The sequence below is a fragment of the Lipophrys pholis genome (assembly GCF_963383615.2).
Source record: "Lipophrys pholis genome assembly, chromosome: 2".
Taxonomy (NCBI): domain Eukaryota; kingdom Metazoa; phylum Chordata; class Actinopteri; order Blenniiformes; family Blenniidae; genus Lipophrys; species Lipophrys pholis.
The window spans coordinates 39,798,911-39,817,159 of record NC_137636.1 but is presented as its reverse complement, the minus strand read 5'-3'; the positions used below and the strand labels follow the sequence as shown (position 1 = coordinate 39,817,159).

The window sequence follows — 18,249 nt, the reverse complement described above, 5'->3', positions numbered from 1 at the left end:
AAACTCCTGCCTCCTCTTTTACTTTGAAGGACTTTAGGGATTACCAACAGTCCTGCATCCTCAGAGCCAAGGGCTCGTGGAGGGTGAGACCCTTCTAGAAGTTTCTCCATATAGGACAGAGCCTGGTGATGAAGAGTTTTAGATGTGATCAGAAGGATGTTGAATTCTATTCTAGATTTGATGTGAAGCCAGTGTAAGGATGCTAAGACTGGGGAGATGTGCTCTCTTCTTCCAGTTCTGGTTAGTAAACCTGCAGCAGTGTTCTGCTCTAGCTGGAAGATCCTAACAGAGGAGTTTGGACATCCTGACATTAGGGAGTTACAATCATCTCATCTTGAAGTCACAAAGGCAGGAAGCATTTGTTCTGCATCTTTGAAGGACAAGAAGTTTCTCATTTTTGCAATATTCCTTAGATGGAAGAAGGCTGTCCTGGAGACATGTTTAACATGGGACATAAAGGACAGATCCTGATCAAAAATAACACCCAGGTTCCTAATATCACTGTTAGAGGTTAAGGTAATATTATTTAAGGTAATCAGACTATCTGAAAAGTAATCCCTGAGCTTTTTAGGACCTAGGATTAGAACCTCAGTCTTGGATGTGTTGAGCATTAAGAAGTTGATAGACATCCAGGACTTAACGTCCCTGAGGCAGGACTCTAGTTTAACAAGTTGGTCGGCCTGATTGGCTTTAACTGATAAATAGAGCTGAGTATCATCTGCATAACAATGAAAGTTAATGTTGTGTTTCCTAATAATATTTCCGAGTGGTAACATCTAGAGATTAAACAATATGGGTCCGAGGTCGGAGCCTTGTGGTACTCCACACAGGACCCGTTCATGTATTGAAGATTTGTTATTTACATGAACAAATTGAAAGCGGTCAGATAAATATGATTTAAACCAGTTTAAGGCTAAGTTTTTAATGCCGACGGCATCTTCTAATCTCCTTAAGAGTATATTATGATGGACAGTATCAAATGCAGTACTAAGGTCCAGAAGAACTAAAACCGATAGAAGAGCTCTATCTGAGGCCATTAGAAGGTCATTAGTAACTTTTAGCAGAGCAGTCTCTGTACTGTGGTTCATTCTGAAGCTGGACTGAAGGTCCTCTAACAGATTATTCTCCTGCAGATAATCCTGGAGTTGTTTAGCCACTACTTGCTCCAGAACCTTTGACAGGAAAGGAAGGTTGGAGATGGGCCTGTAGTTTGAGAGAAGGCTTGTGTCTAAGTTTGGCTTCTTAATGAGAGGTTTAATAACTGCTAGTTTAAAGGATTGGGGCACATAGCCTATTGATAGAGACTGGTTAATAATTGCGAGTATAGAATTATTAATTAGTGGCAGTGCCTCTTTCAGAATTCTAGTAGGAATTGGGTCCAACAGGCTAGTAGTTGGTTTAGCAGAAGAAATAAGGGAGTTTAGTTGGACTAGTTGTATTTGCTGAAAGCATTCCAGATGACTGTTAGGTTTAACCAGTTCCTCTGTTATGGGGCTAACGGACGGTAGGGTTTGATGGATGTTATCCCTAAGCCTTGTCATTTTATTTTGAAAGAACTTCATGAAGTCCTCACTACATATATTGATAGGAATGGTGGGCTCAACACTATTTTGGTTCTTGGTCAGTTTGGCTACAGTACTGAAAAGAAAGCGAGGGTTGTTTTTGTTTTCCTCTATTAAGGATGAGTAGTAATTAGTTCTACTTCTACTCAGAGCTTTCTTATAAGTTTTGAAGCTATCCTTCCAGGCTATATAATCTAGCTCTGTTTTTGTTGAACGCCAGGTTCTTTCTAATCTACGGCAGCGTTGTTTAAGCTGGCGGGTTGATGAGTTAAACCATGGGGAGGACTTTTCCTGTTTTTTCAGTTTCATTTTTTGAGGAGCTATGTCGTCTAGCGTTGTTTTTAGCATATCTGTCAGACTGTTTGTTAGGTGTTCAATGTCTGAGCTAGCAACAGTATACGGGTCAGGAAGATCCACTACTGATTCTATAGCAGAGGGAATTCTTTCCTTGAATTTAGTTACTATGTTATCAGAGAGAGACCTGGTTAACACGGCTTTAACCGGAGGGTTAGAACTATTTAGAACAAAGTTGTCAGGTTTAGGCTACGGACATTTATTAAATCTGCAAGAAAGAAGAAGACAACAAGAATGAGCTTTTGATTACTCGAGGAGAAATGGCTAGGAGTGTGCCCAAGTACACCTCCTATCCACTCTGCTCCCAGGCCATTTCTCCTGCGTTTTTATTCCATTCAACAAAGGGGAGGGTTTACAGTATACATATCATAGAAACAAACATTCTGTGAGCTTTAACAGTTTTATCAACTATGAGTACAATCAAAGGACATCCCCTGCGCATGGGACCTCGAGAAGGCAGCTGTGTGGACAACATGGCTCATCCTGCTTATCAGCTTGGTCAGGTTGACCTGCGCCTCAGAGGCGCTGCATAAGAAAGAACACAAGGAATATAACTGAACTTGAACATGAATATAATTAAGCACGGATATGGCAACTATATATAAAATTACTCTAACAAAAGTCAAAGGTTATTAAGAAGTGATCTGACAGGAAATCATAGTGAGGAGAGATGGTCAGATGCTCTATATTCAAACCATAAGTTAGAATAAGGTCTAGGGTGTGGAGATGTTTCTGGGTAGGCCCGTCTACTACCTGAGAGAAACCTAGAGAGTCAAGTGTAGATCTAAAGCTGCACTGAAACTATCATTTTCTAGGTCAACATGAACATTGAAGTCTCCTACCATGATAACCTTATCTTTAGTCAGGGCTACATCTGACAACAATTCAGAGAATTCAGTTAGAAAAGTTGAAGAAGGTCCAGGAGGACGAGAAATGATTACAGATTCTACAGAATTTACTATTTTATTTGACGGGTGTGGCATGGTCATGCTCAGACTCTCAAAAGAACTAAAGTTGGGTTTTGGGTTAATATTAATTAGTAAGTGAGAGTTCTAGATGGCTGCCTCCACCCTCCTCCACCACCTCCACCAGCTATTTGAGTGTTAGTATGACTTGGAGGGGAGGCTTCATTTAGACTAACATACTCATCTTTACGTAGCAGGTTTCTGTTCATCCAAAGAGATCAATGTTGTGTTCACTTATCAGATCATTGACTAGAAGAGCTTTGGATGATAAAGATCTCATGTTTAGGAAACCACATCTCATTTGTTTGTCTTGATTTTGTCTAGTTTCACACTTGATACGGATGAAGTTTTTGTAGTCATTAGAAGTAGTTTTCCTAGGTTTAGATAGTTTTATACTTGTGGTGGTCCGAGGGATAGACACAGTCTCTATGGGATGTTTAACTAAGTTAGCTATGGTTGGTGACTGCCCAGAGGGAAACTCAGAGAGGCGTGTAGGACTGCCACTCTGTTGCCTGGTCCCCACTCTGCTACGTCAGGATGGAGGAGCTAAGCTTTTAACTCTGTTTCTAGATAAGAGGTACGCTCCATCCAACGTGGGATGGATGCCGTCCCTCCTGATGAGACCAGGCTTGTCCCAGAAGGACTTCCAGTTATTAATGAAGCCTACCGAGTTACTGGGACACCACCCTGACAGCCAGCGGTTAAAAGATGAGGCTAAACATCTGGTCCCTGATGAGGTTTGGGAGGGGGCCAGAGAAAACTACTTCGTCTGAAATGGTCCGCGCGTATGTGCACACTGACTCTCCGTTAGCTTTGAGGACCTCAGACTTCTTCAGGCGAACGTCGTTTCCACCGCAGTGGATTATAATCCCTTTAAATCTCTGTTTACTCTTGGTCATTAGCTTTAGCTGGGACTCAATGTCGCCTGCTCTGGCCCCAGGCAGGCAGCTAACTGTGGCCGCTGGTTGTCCTAGGTTAACGTGTCTCACTATAGAGGAGCCAATAACCAGCGTGTCCTTCTCAACCAGCGTGCTGCTGAGTGGGGCAAACATATTGGAGACACTGACGGAGGCCTGCGGGGTGTAGCGGGGGGGGGGGGGCCGGTAGACTTCTTGCTGCTACGTTTACCCCTGGCAGTCACCCAACCGCCCTGTTCCCCCGGCTGCTCGGGGGCCACTGAGGGGGGGCTAGAGTTAGCAGCTACCTGCGCTGCTAAGCTAGAACGCTCCGCTCCAGCTAAACCTAGCGGGGGGCTACTAGCTACAGGGCTAGCCCTAAACTGGACAGAGAGGAGACGTTCCTCAAGCTGACTCAGCCTCGCCTCAAGTGCTACAATAAAGCTCCAGGTCACAGGTCCCTGAGTCAGTAACTGAGGTGGAGGTGGAGCTAAACATCTGACATTAGGAGGAGAGGAGGGGGAAGCCATGACGAGACAGGAGCTAATAGGAGCTAAAACAGAGAGAAACTGGAAGGCAGTCACCTTTTGGGTTTAGGAATCCGGTTCTTTCCGTCCAGGAGTTGGGTTTAGCAGCTCACCTGCTCTGAGCACCGCTCACCTGCTCTGAGCACCGCTCACACACACACACACACACACACACACACACACACACACACACACACACACACACACACACACACACACACACACACACACTTTTTGCTTTTAATACTAAAATCTGTTTCTTTATGATGTTTCTCCATTTTGTGCATGTTGATGTTGAAATATGATGATGTAACGTGTCTTTCAGTCAGAAGCGCCGTACAAATCAAATGTATTATTATCAATATTAGTACTGTTCTGGTTTTCATCATTACACAGGCCAACCTGCTCCTCCTGTACCTCCTGGACCTCCAGGCCTTCCAGGACCACCTGGGACTCCTGGAATTCAAGGCCACAGTGGGCCCCAAGGACCTCCGGGTAAGGCTACAAACACACACACACACACACACACTCACTCACTCACTCACTCACTCACTCACTCACTCACTCACTCACTCACTCACACTCACACACCTCCCATATATCAGGCCCTGGAGGTCACTCTCAGTCAACGGTCCATCCAGAACCAGGAGCCCCCCCATCCCTCAACCCCCCCAGATCCGTGAGCAAAGCAGACCCGGAGCACAGCAGCAAGGGTCCAGCCCGCCCCACCGGGGGAGGGGGGCAGAGGCAGGACCCACCCACAGCGCCACAGCGGGCACCCCCACCAGAAAGGGGAAGACACTCTACCCCCAGGGCCCCAACCCACACCTACCCCCCCCCCCCCCCCCGGGCATACGGCCCAGCCAGGGCCCAACGCCCAGCACCCCCACCCCACCCCAGTGGGAGCACCCCCGGCCCAGAGCAGAGCCCCCCCAAACACATCCCCCAGCAGCACTCCCCAGGCCAGGCCGCAGCCCCCCAGCATAGACGCTAGCACCCCCCCCAGCCTGCAGAGCCACCAACCACCCCAGCCACGACACCCCATCCACTGACGGCCCCCAGAGCCCCCGGGTGGAGTCCCCGCCCCCCCACAGAGCTACATGGTGTATTTAATTATAGGGGACCAGGTGGACTCAAATTGTGTCAAATGATTTTTCCTACAAGCAGACATTCTCTCCACTGTGATGTGGTCTAGAAGTAAGTTTTTAAATAAATTTATACTCAGATTACTTTGGGATTTCCTGTTTATGAGCCTTTTTAGTGATGCTTAGGGAAACCAGGAGCATCAGGACTCTTTTATTCTCTTTTAATTTCTGTGAGATCTCCTGACAAGCAAAGTGAAGGTGAGACTGGAATAGGGGGGCCCAGGTAGAACCATAAATCTTCACTGATCTTTAGACAGAACGTTTGGACTGGTGTACACAGCCATTGTGCGTGTAGATAGTATCAGGGAGATCACAGTGTGTAGATAGTATCAGGGAGATAAGTGTGTAGATAGTATCAGGAGATCACAGTGTGTAGATAGTATCAGGGAGATCACAGTGTGTAGATAGTATCAGGGAGATAAGTGTGTAGATAGTATCAGGAGATCACAGTGTGTAGATAGTATCAGGGAGATAAGTGTGTAGACAGTATCAGGAGATCACAGTATAGATAGTATCAGGGAGATCACAGTGTGTAGATAGTATCAGGGAGATCAGTGTGTAGATAGTATCAGGGAGATCACAGTGTTTAGATAGTATCAGGGAGATCACAGTGTGTAGATAGTGTCAGGAGATGACAGTGTGTAGATAGTGTCAGGAAATGACAGTGTGTAGATTGTATCAGGGAGATCACAGTGTGTAGATAGTATCAGGGAGATCACAGTGTGTAGATAGTGTCAGGAGATGACAGTGTGTAGATAGTATCAGGGAGATCACAGTGTGTAGCTAGTATCAGGGAGATCAGTGTGTAGATAGTATCAGGGGATCACAGTGTGTAGATAGTATCAAGGAGATCACAGTATGTAGACAGTATCAGGGAGATCAGTGTGTAGATAGTATCAGGGAGATCACAGTGTGTAGATAGTATCAGGGAGATCAGTGTGTAGATAGTATCAGGGAGATCACAGTGTTTAGATAGTATCAGGGAGATCACAGTGTGTAGTGTCAGGAGATGACAGTGTGTAGATTGTATCAGGGAGATCACAGTGTGTGAATAGTATCAGGGAGAGCACAGTGTGTAGATAGTATCAGGGAGATCAGTGTGTAGATAGTATCAGGGATATCACAGTGTTTAGATAGTATCAGGGAGATCACAGTGTGTAGATAGTATCAGGGAGATCAGTGTGTAGACAGTATCAGGAGATCACAGTGTAAATAGTATCAGGGAGATCACAGTGTGTAGATAGTATCAGGTATCAGGGAAATCACAGTGTGCAGATAGTATCAGGAGATGACAGTGTGTAGATAGTATCAGGGAGATCACAGTGTGTAGATGGTATCAAGGAGATCACAGTGTGTAGACAGTATCAGGAGATCACAGTATAGATAGTATCAGGGAGATGACAGTGTGTAGATAGTATCAGGGAGATCACAGTGTGTAGATAGTGTCAGGGAGATCACAGTGTTTAGATAGTATCATGGAGATCACAGTGTGTAGATAGTATCAAGGAGATCACAGTATGTAGACAGTATCAGGGAGATCAGTGTGTAGATAGTATCAGGGATATCACAGTCTTTAGATAGTATCAGGGAGATCACAGTGTGTAGATAGTATCAGGGAGATCAGTGTGTAGACAGTATCAGGAGATCACAGTGTAAATAGTATCAGGGAGATCACAGTGTGTAGATAGTATCAGGTATCAGGGAAATCACAGTGTGTAGATAGTATCAGGATATCACAGTGTGTAGATAGTATCAGGGAGATCAGTGTGTAGATAGTATCAGGGAGATCACAGTGTTTAGATAGTATCAGGGAGATCACAGTGTGTAGATAGTGTCAGGAGATGACAGTGTGTAGATAGTATCAGGGAGATCACAGTGTGTAGATAGTATCAGGGAGATCACAGTGTGTAGATAGTATCAGGTATCAGGGAAATCACAGTGTGTAGATAGTATCAGGAGATCACAGTGTGTAGATAGTATCAGGGAGATCACAGTGTGTAGATGGTATCAAGGAGATCACAGTGTGTAGACAGTATCAGGAGATCACAGTATAGATAGTATCAGGGAGATCACAGTGTGTAGATAGTATCAGGGAGATCACAGTGTTTAGATAGTATCATGGAGATCACAGTGTGTAGATAGTGTCAGGAGATTACAGTGTGTAGATAGTATCAGGGAGATCACAGTGTGTAGCTAGTATCAGGGAGATCAGTGTGTAGATAGTATCAGGGGATCACAGTGTGTAGATAGTATCAAGGAGATCACAGTATGTAGACTGTATCAGGGAGATCAGTGTGTAGATAGTATCAGGGAGCTCACAGTGTGTAGATAGTATCAGGAGATCACAGTGTGTAGATAGTATCAGGGAGATCAGTGTGTAGATAGTATCAGGGATATCACAGTCTTTAGATAGTATCAGGGAGATCAGTGTGTAGACAGTATCAGGAGATCACAGTGTAAATAGTATCAGGGAGATCACAGTGTGTAGATAGTATCAGGTATCAGGGAAATCACAGTGTTTAGATAGTATCAGGGAGATCACAGTGTGTAGATAGTATCAGGAGATCACAGTGTATAGATAGTATCAGGAGATCACAGTGTGTAGATAGTATCAGGGAGATCTCAGTGTGTAGATAGTATCAAGGAGATCACAGTGTGTAGATAGTATCAGTGAGATTACAGTGTGTAGATAGTATCAGGGAGATCAGCGTGTACATAGTATCAGGGAGATCAGTGTGTAGATAGTATCATGGAGATCACAGTGTGTAGATAGTATAAAGGAGATCACAGTATGTAGATAGTATCAGGGAGATCACAGTGTTTAGATCGTATCAGGGAGATCACAGTGTGTAGATAGTATCAGGAGATCACAGTGTGTAGATAGTATCAGGAGGTCACAGTGTGTAGATAGTGTCAGGAGATGACAGTGTGTAGATTGTATCAGGGAGATCACAGTGTGTATATAGTATCAGGGAGATCACAGTGTGTAGATAGTATCAGGGAGATCAGTGTGTAGATAGTATCAGGGATATCACAGTGTTTAGATAGTATCAGGGAGATCACAGTGTGTAGATAGTATCAGGGAGATCAGTGTGTAGACAGTATCAGGATATCACAGTGTAAATAGTATCAGGGAGATCAGTGTGTAGACAGTATCAGGATATCACAGTGTAAATAGTATCAGGGAGATCACAGTGTGTAGATAGTATCAGGTATCAGGGAAATCACAGTGTGTAGATAGTATCAGGAGATCACAGTGTGTAGATAGTATCAGGAGATCACAGTGTGTAGATAGTATCAGGGATATCACAGTGTGTAGATAGTATCAGGAGATCACAGTGTGTAGATAGTATCAGGGAGATCAGTGTGTAGATAGTATCAGGGATATCACAGTCTTTAGATAGTATCAGGGAGATCACAGTGTGTAGATAGTATCAGGGAGATCAGTGTGTAGACAGTATCAGGAGATCACAGTGTAAATAGTATCAGGGAGATCACAGTGTGTAGATAGTGTCAGGAGATGACAGTGTGTAGATAGTATCAGGGAGATCACAGTGTGTAGCTAGTATCAGGGGGATCAGTGTGTAGATAGTATCAGGAGATCACAGTGTGTAGATAGTATCAGGAGATCACAGTGTATAGATAGTATCAGGAGATCACAGTGTGTAGATAGTATCAGGGAGATCTCAGTGTGTAGATAGTATCAAGGAGATCAGCGTGTACATAGTATCAGGGAGATCAGTGTGTAGATAGTATCATGGAGATCACAGTGTGTAGATAGTATAAAGGAGATCACAGTATGTAGATAGTATCAGGGAGATCACAGTGTTTAGATCGTATCAGGGAGATCACAGTGTGTAGATAGTATCAGGAGATCACAGTGTGTAGATAGTATCAGGAGGTCACAGTGTGTAGATAGTGTCAGGAGATGACAGTGTGTAGATTGTATCAGGGAGATCACAGTGTGTATATAGTATCAGGGAGATCACAGTGTGTAGATAGTATCAGGTATCAGGGAAATCACAGTGTGTAGATAGTATCAGGAGATCACAGTGTGTAGATAGTATCAGGGAGATCACAGTGTGTAGATGGTATCAAGGAGATCACAGTGTGTAGACAGTATCAGGAGATCACAGTATAGATAGTATCAGGGAGATCACAGTGTGTAGATAGTATCAGGGAGATCAGTGTGTAGATAGTATCAAGGAGATCACAGTATGTAGACAGTATCAGGAGATCACAGTGTGTAGATAGTATCAGGGAGATCAGTGTGTAGATAGTATCAGGGATATCACAGTCTTTAGATAGTATCAGGGAGATCACAGTGTGTAGATAGTATCAGGGAGATCAGTGTGTAGACAGTATCAGGAGATCACAGTGTAAATAGTATCAGGGAGATCACAGTGTGTAGATAGTATCAGGTATCAGGGAAATCACAGTGTGTAGATAGTATCAGGATATCACAGTGTGTAGATAGTATCAGGGAGATCAGTGTGTAGATAGTATCAGGGAGATCACAGTGTTTAGATAGTATCAGGGAGATCACAGTGTGTAGATAGTGTCAGGAGATGACAGTGTGTAGATAGTATCAGGGAGATCACAGTGTGTAGCTAGTATCAGGGGGATCAGTGTGTAGATAGTATCAGGAGATCACAGTGTGTAGATAGTATCAGGAGATCACAGTGTATAGATAGTATCAGGAGATCACAGTGTGTAGATAGTATCAGGGAGATCACAGTGTGTAGATAGTATCAGGGAGATCAGTGTGTAGACAGTATCAGGAGATCACAGTGTAAATAGTATCAGGGAAATCACAGTGTGTAGATAGTATCAGGAGATGACAGTGTGTAGATAGTATCAGGGAGATCACAGTGTGTAGATGGTATCAAGGAGATCACAGTGTGTAGACAGTATCAGGAGATCACAGTATAGATAGTATCAGGGAGATCACAGTGTGTAGATAGTATCAGGGAGATCAGTGTGTAGATAGTATCAGGGAGATCAGTGTGTAGATAGTATCAGGGAGATCACAGTGTTTAGATAGTATCATGGAGATCACAGTGTGTAGATAGTGTCAGGAGATGACAGTGTGTAGATAGTATCAGGGAGATCACAGTGTGTAGCTAGTATCAGGGAGATCAGTGTGTAGATAGTATCAGGGGATCACAGTGTGTAGATAGTATCAAGGAGATCACAGTATGTAGACAGTATCAGGGAGATCAGTGTGTAGATAGTATCAGGGAGCTCACAGTGTGTAGATAGTATCAGGAGATCACAGTGTGTAGACAGTATCAGGAGATCACAGTGTAAATAGTATCAGGGATATCACAGTGTGTAGATAGTATCAGGTATCAGGGAAATCACAGTGTGTAGATAGTATCAGGATATCACAGTGTGTAGATAGTATCAGGGAGATCACAGTGTGTAGATAGTGTCAGGAGATGACAGTGTGTAGATAGTATCAGGGAGATCACAGTGTGTAGCTAGTATCAGGGGGATCAGTGTGTAGATAGTATCAGGAGATCACAGTGTGTAGATAGTATCAGGAGATCACAGTGTATAGATAGTATCAGGAGATCACAGTGTGTAGATAGTATCAAGGAGATCACAGTGTGTAGATAGTATCATGGAGATTACAGTGTGTAGATAGTATCAGGGAGATCAGCGTGTACATAGTATCAGGGAGATCAGTGTGTAGATAGTATCATGAAGATCACAGTGTGTAGATAGTATAAAGGAGATCACAGTATGTAGATAGTATCAGGGAGATCACAGTGTTTAGATCGTATCAGGGAGATCACAGTGTGTAGATAGTATCAGGAGATCACAGTGTGTAGATAGTATCAGGAGGTCACAGTGTGTAGATAGTATCAGGAGGTCACAGTGTGTAGATAGTATCAGGGAGATCAGTGTGTAGATAGTATCAGGGAGATCACAGTGTTTAGATAGTATCAGGGAGATCACAGTGTGTAGATAGTGTCAGGAGATGACAGTGTGTAGATTGTATCAGGGAGATCACAGTGTGTATATAGTATCAGGGAGATCACAGTGTGTAGATAGTATCAGGGAGATCAGTGTGTAGATAGTATCAGGGATATCACAGTGTTTAGATAGTATCAGGGAGATCACAGTGTGTAGATAGTATCAGGGAGATCAGTGTGTAGACAGTATCAGGAGATCACAGTGTAAATAGTATCAGGGAGATTACAGTGTGTAGATAGTATCAGGTATCAGGGAAATCACAGTGTGTAGATAGTATCAGGGAGATCACAGTGTGTAGATAGTATCAGGGAGATCACAGTGTGTAGATGGTATCAAGGAGATCACAGTGTGTAGACAGTATCAGGAGATCACAGTATAGATAGTATCAGGGAGATCAATGTGTAGATAGTATCAGGGAGATCACAGTGTTTAGATAGTATCAGGGAGATCACAGTGTGTAGATAGTGTCAGGAGATGACAGTGTGTAGATAGTATCAGGGAGATCACAGTGTGTAGCTAGTATCAGGGAGATCAGTGTGTAGATAGTATCAGGGGATCACAGTGTGTAGATAGTATCAAGGAGATCACAGTATGTAGACAGTATCAGGGAGATCAGTGTGTAGATAGTATCAGGGAGCTCACAGTGTGTAGATAGTATCAGGAGATCACAGTGTGTAGATAGTATCAGGGAGATCAGTGTGTAGATAGTATCAGGGATATCACAGTCTTTAGATAGTATCAGGGAGATCACAGTGTGTAGATAGTATCAGGGAGATCAGTGTGTAGACAGTATCAGGAGATCACAGTGTAAATAGTATCAGGGAGATCACAGTGTGTAGATAGTATCAGGTATCAGGGAAATCACAGTGTGTAGATAGTATCAGGATATCACAGTGTGTAGATAGTATCAGGGAGATCACAGTGTTTAGATAGTATCAGGGAGATCACAGTGTGTAGATAGTGTCAGGAGATGACAGTGTGTAGATAGTATCAGGGAGATCACAGTGTGTAGCTAGTATCAGGGGGATCAGTGTGTAGATAGTATCAGGAGATCACAGTGTGTAGATAGTATCAGGGAGATCTCAGTGTGTAGATAGTATCAAGGAGATCACAGTTTGTAGATAGTATCAGGGAGATTACAGTGTGTAGATAGTATCAGGGAGATCAGCGTGTACATAGTATCAGGGAGATCAGTGTGTAGATAGTATCATGGAGATCACAGTGTGTAGATAGTATAAAGGAGATCACAGTATGTAGATAGTATCAGGGAGATCACAGTGTTTAGATCGTATCAGGGAGATCACAGTGTGTAGATAGTATCAGGAGATCACAGTGTGTAGACAATATCAGGGAGATCAGCGAAGGACCTTGTATTGTAAAGTACTCTGTGAAGGAGCTTGTATTGTAAAGTACACTGTGAAGGAGCTTGTATTGTAAAGTACTCTGTGGAGGACCTTGTATTGTAAAGTACTCTGTGGAGGAGCTTGTACTGTATGAGCAGTATGGTGGTGTTATTAGAGTACTAAGGTACTAGTACAGAGTAGTGACCAAACGTTGGGTCTGGTGATGTTGAGATCTTCTTCCCATCTGGAGGTTGAAGGGATGTTGAGATATTTGAAGCTCCAGGATTGAGATGATTTTAGAAAGAGGTTTAGGAGCTGAGATCTTCAGGAGCTTTGTCACTGTCTGAGGTCAGTTCTGCTCAATCTCTTCTAGATTACACTGACTTGGGATTATTGACTGAAGCTGAAGAGGTTCCAGATACTTGTTCTGACTGATAGCAGATGGTTCTATTAGGTCATTCAATGGAACCAAAGAGTTACTGGAGGAAAGTTCTTCTAAGGTTCTTCTTCCTTTATTTTGCCATCTTGGGAAGTTTCTTGGTTTCTTTCTTTGCAGGATGTCAGGATTGTTCCAGAGGGGGTGAAGAACCTCCCAGCAAGCTGTCAGAGACCTGGTTCTATTGATGCTTTTAAAGCAGCTGGGTTCTTTGATGAAGGACTGAAGAAGGGAAGATCTCTGGTCTGGAGATCTTCACACAAGGTTTTCTCAATGTCTAGCCAGCCTTCATCTAAGGGTTTCTGATTCATCCATTTTACTACATAAAGTACTTTATTGGCCAGATAATGAGTATAAAGTTTGGGAGTTCTAAGCCACCTTGGTCCTTGGTGTTCTGGAGTGTTTTTAAGCTTCTACCTGATGGTTGGTTTTTCATCAGAATGTTGAGACGTGAGAATCCAGAGTGTTAAAGCAGCTTTTTGGTGGTTTTGTTGGGATCATTGAGAAGATGGAGTTCATTTTAGGCAGGACCATCGTTTTGATTGTTGCTCCTCTCCCCAGAAGTGAAATAGGGAGTGTCCTCCATCGGGTGAGGTCCTCCTCCAATGTTTTAATAAGGGGGGGGGGGGGGGGGGGGGTAGTTTAAGTTCACCAAGTCTGAGAGTTTGGCTGAGATGTTAATGCTGAGGTATTTGATGTTCCCTGGTTTTAGTGGGGTGTTCGGTGTGTGCTGAAATGTAGAGTTGATAGGCAAGACGACTGATTTGTTCCAATTTATAGAATATTCTGAGATTGAGGAGAACCTGTCTATTAACCCTTTTGTTTCTGGAAGAGACGTCTGTGTGTTCTGCAGGAAAAGTATCACATCATCTGCATAGAGACATATTTTATGTGTTACATTTACCGATGGTATTCCTTTTATGTTATTGTTCTGTCTGATGGCTGCTGCTAGTGGTTCCATAGAAATAGCAAAGAGAGATGGTGAGAGTGGACACCCCTGTCTGGTGTCTCTCTCAAGAGTGAACCTTGAGGACATTTGGTCATTGGTTTTAACACAGGTACTGGGTGAGGTGGACAGGATCTTTATCCAGGAGAGGTACTTTTCTCTAAATACAAATTTCCTAGTGTAGCGAGTAGAAATTTCCAATTTACCCTATCAAAGGCTTTTTCTGCATCTAAAGAGTAGATAATGGCCTTTTGTTTATTGTGGTGGCAATGGTCTATAAGATTAATTAATCTATGTGTATTGTTAGTGGAGTGGTCTATAAGATTAATTAATCTATGTGTATTGTTAGTGCAGTGGTCTATAAGATTAATTAATCTATGTGTATTGTTAGTGCAGTGGTCTATAAGATTAATTAATCTATGTGTATTGTTAGTGGAGTGGTCTATAAGATTAATTCATCTATGTGAATTGTTAGTGCAGTGGTCTATAAGATTAATTAATCTATGTGTATTGTCAGTGCAGTGGTCTATAAGATTAATAAATCTATGTGTATTGTTAGTGCAGTGGTCTATACGATTAATTAATCTATGTGTATTGTTAGTGGAGTGGTCTATAAGATTAATTAATCTACATGTATTGTTAGTGCAGTGGTATATAATATTAATCAATTTACGTGTATTGTTAGTGGAGTGATCTATAATATTAATCGATATACATGTATTGTTCGTGGAGTGGTCTATAAGATCAATTAATCTACATGTATTGTTAGTGCAGTGGTCTATGAGATCAATTAATCTACATGTATTGTGAGTGCAGTGGTCTATAAGATTAATTAATCTACATGTATTGTTAGTGGAGTGGTCTATAAGATTAATTATTCTACGTGTATTTTTAGTGGAGTGGTCTATAAGATTAATTAATCTACGTGTATTGTTAGTGGAGTGTCGTCCTTTAATGAACCCAGTGTGATCAGGGTGTATGATGTGGGGTGTAATTGTTTCCCGTCTGCTTGCTAATATTTTACTAATTATTTTAAGGTCTACATTGATTAGTGATATTGGCCGATAGCTAGATGGTAGTGTGGGATCTTTATCCGGTTTTAAAAGAAGACTGATATTTGCACAGTTCATATGTTGGGGGAGAGTTGAAGATTCTTTAATCTCCTCAAGTATTCTAAAAAAAATAGGTGAGAGTAAAGTCCATCCATCCATCCATTTTCTGCCGCTTATCCGTTCCCGGGTGGTGGGGGTGTCAGTCTGAGCACCGTCACCCAGCTCACATTGAACCGATTAAGAACCTTCCTGCAGGTGGTGAGCCCACGGGAAGGTAGCGCCCGGCGTGGGACGATGAACCCACTGCCCTGAGATTGTGAGTCTCATGCTCTATCAACTGAGCTTTACCGTCGGGTTCTGGGGCTTTACCGTCGGGTCCTGGGGCTTTACCGTTGGGTCCTGGAGCTTTACCGTCAGGTCCTGGAGCTTTACCTTCGGGTCCTGGAGCTTTACCATCAGGTCCTGGAGCTTTACCACCAGGTTCTGGAGCTTTACCATCAGGTCCTGGGGCTTTACCATCAGGTCCTGGAGCTTTACCGTCGGGTCCTGGAGCTTTACCTTCGGGTCCTGGAGCTTTACCATCGGGTTCTGGAGCTTTAACATTGGCTCCTGGAGCTTTAACATCAGGTCCTGGGGTTTTACCGTCAAGTCTTGGGGCTTTATCATCAGGTTCTGGAGCTTTTCCATCAGGTCCTGGAGCTTTACCACCAGGTCCTGGAGCTTTACCATCAGGTCCTGGGGCTTTAGCATCAGGGTCCTGGATCTTTACCGTCAGGTCCTGGAGCTTTACCGTCGGGTTCTGGGGCTTTACCGTCGGGTCCTGGAGCTTTACCGTCAGGTCCTGGAGCTTTACCGTCAGGTCCTGGAGCTTTACCACCAGGTTCTGGAGCTTTACCATCAGTTTCCTGGGGCTTTACCATCAGGTCCTGGAGCTTTACCGTCAGGTCCTGGAGCTTTACCTTCGGGTCCTGGAGCTTTACCAACGGGTTCTGGAGCTTTAACATTGGGTCCTTGAGCTTTACCATCAGGTCCTGGGGTTTTACCGTCAAGTCTTGGGGCTTTACCATCAGGTTCTGGAGCTTTTCCATCAGGTCCTGGAGCTTTACCATCAGGTCCTGGAGCTTTACCATCAGGTCCTGGTGCTTTACCATCGGGTCCTGGAGCTTTACCTTCAGGTCCTGGAGCTTTACCATCAGGTCCTGGAGCTTTACAGTTGGGTCCTGGAGCTTTACCATCAGGTCCTGGAGCTTTACCACCAGGTTCTGGAGCTTTACCATCAGGTCCTGGGGCTTTACCATCAGGTCCTGGATCTTTACCGTCGGGTCCTGGAGCTTTACCGTCGGGTCCTGGAGCTTTACCGTCAGGTCCTGGAGCTTTACCTTCGGGTCCTGTAGCTTTACCATCAGGTCCTGGAGCTTTACCACCAGGTTCTGGAGCTTTACCATCAGGTCCTGGGGCTTTACTATCAGGTCCTGGGGCTTTACCATCAGGTCCTGGAGCTTTACCGTCAGGTCCTGGGACTTTACCGTCGGGTCCTGTAGCTTTACCGTCAGGTCCTGGAGCTTTACCTTTGAGTCCTGGAGCTTTACCATCAGGTCCTAGAGCTTTACCACCGGGTTCTGGAGCTTTACCATCAGGTCCTGGAGCTTTACCATCAGGTCCTGGAGCTTTACCATCAGGTCCTGGGGTTTTACCATCAGGTCCTGGGGCTTTACCTTCGGGTCCTGGAGCTTTACCATCGGGTTCTGGAGCTTTACCATCAGGTCCTGGAGCTTTACCGTCAGGTCCTGGAGCTTTACCATCAGGTCCTGGGGCTTTACCGTCGGGTCCTGTAGCTTTACCATCAGGTCCTGGAGCTTTACCGTCAGGTCCTGGGGCTTTACCGTCGGGTCCTGTAGCTTTACCGTCAGGTCCTGGAGCTTTACCTTTGGGTCCTGGAGCTTTACCATCAGGTCCTGGAGCTTTACCGTCAGGTCCTGGGGCTTTACCGTCGGGTCCTGGAGCTTTACCGTCAGGTCCTGGAGCTTTACCTTTGGGTCCTGGAGCTTTACCATCAGGTCCTGGAGCTTTACCGTCGGGTCCTGGAGCTTTACCATCAGGTCCTGGAGCTTTACCATCAGGTCCTGGGGCTTTACCACCGGGTTCTGGAGCTTTACCATCGGGTCCTGGAGCTTTACCATCAGGTCCTGGGGCTTTACCATCAGGTCCTGGAGCTTTACCGTCAGGTCCTGGAGCTTTACCATCAGGTCCTGGAGCTTTACCATCAGGTCCTGGAGCTTTACCACCGGGTTCTGGAGCTTTACCATCGGGTCCTGGAGCTTTACCATCAGGTCCTGGAGCTTTACCACCGGGTTCTGGAGCTTTACCATCGGGTCCTGGAGCTTTACCATCAGGTCCTGGAGCTTTACCGTCAGGTCCTGGAGCTTTACCGTTGGGTCCTGGAGCTTTACCATCAGGTCCTGGAGCTTTACCGTTGGGTCCTGGAGCTTTACCATCAGGTCCTGGAGCTTTACCATCAGGTCCTGGGGCTTTACCACCGGGTTCTGGAGCTTTACCATCGGGTCCTGGAGCTTTACCATCAGGTCCTGGGGCTTTACCATCAGGTCCTGGAGCTTTACCGTCAGGTCCTGGAGCTTTACCATCAGGTCCTGTAGCTTTACCATCAGCCATGTGCTGGAGCGCTTCATGCAGTTCTTCTACTGAGATGGAAGCTTCAAGGCCTTGGATCTGTTGGTCTTTTAATTCCAGGAGGTCACCTGTGCTCAAAAAGTCTATTTCAGATTGTTAGTCTGTGAAGAGTAAAGTTTTTTGTAAAATTCTCTGAAGGTATTGTTCATTTCTTGAGGGTTAAAAGTGATTTTACCATTTTGAGTTTGGACTGAGGGGACTGTACAGTTTTCTTTATTTCCTTTTAACTGATTGGCTCAGAGTTTGCTGGATTTATTACCATGTTCTAAGTTCTCCCAGCGTAGTCTCTGCAGTTGAAATTGTGTTTTATGTTCAATTATTTTATTCAACTCTATTTTTAATTTCCTTAGTTC

The 18,249-nt window shown here is 44.3% G+C and overlaps 1 protein-coding gene across 3 annotated transcripts in view; it reads left to right on the top strand.

The window, feature by feature from the left end:
* LOC308128324 (EMILIN-1-A-like) overlaps window positions 1-18,249 on the top strand; it is a 51,835-nt gene that overhangs the window by 25,741 nt on the left and 7,845 nt on the right. For all 3 annotated transcript variants that reach the window (XM_080493433.1, XM_080493435.1, XM_080493434.1), the window contains exon 11: window positions 4,701-4,799. In XM_080493433.1, the coding sequence (XP_080349559.1) occupies window positions 4,701-4,799 (99 nt within the window). The remainder of the gene's footprint in view (window positions 1-4,700; window positions 4,800-18,249) is intronic.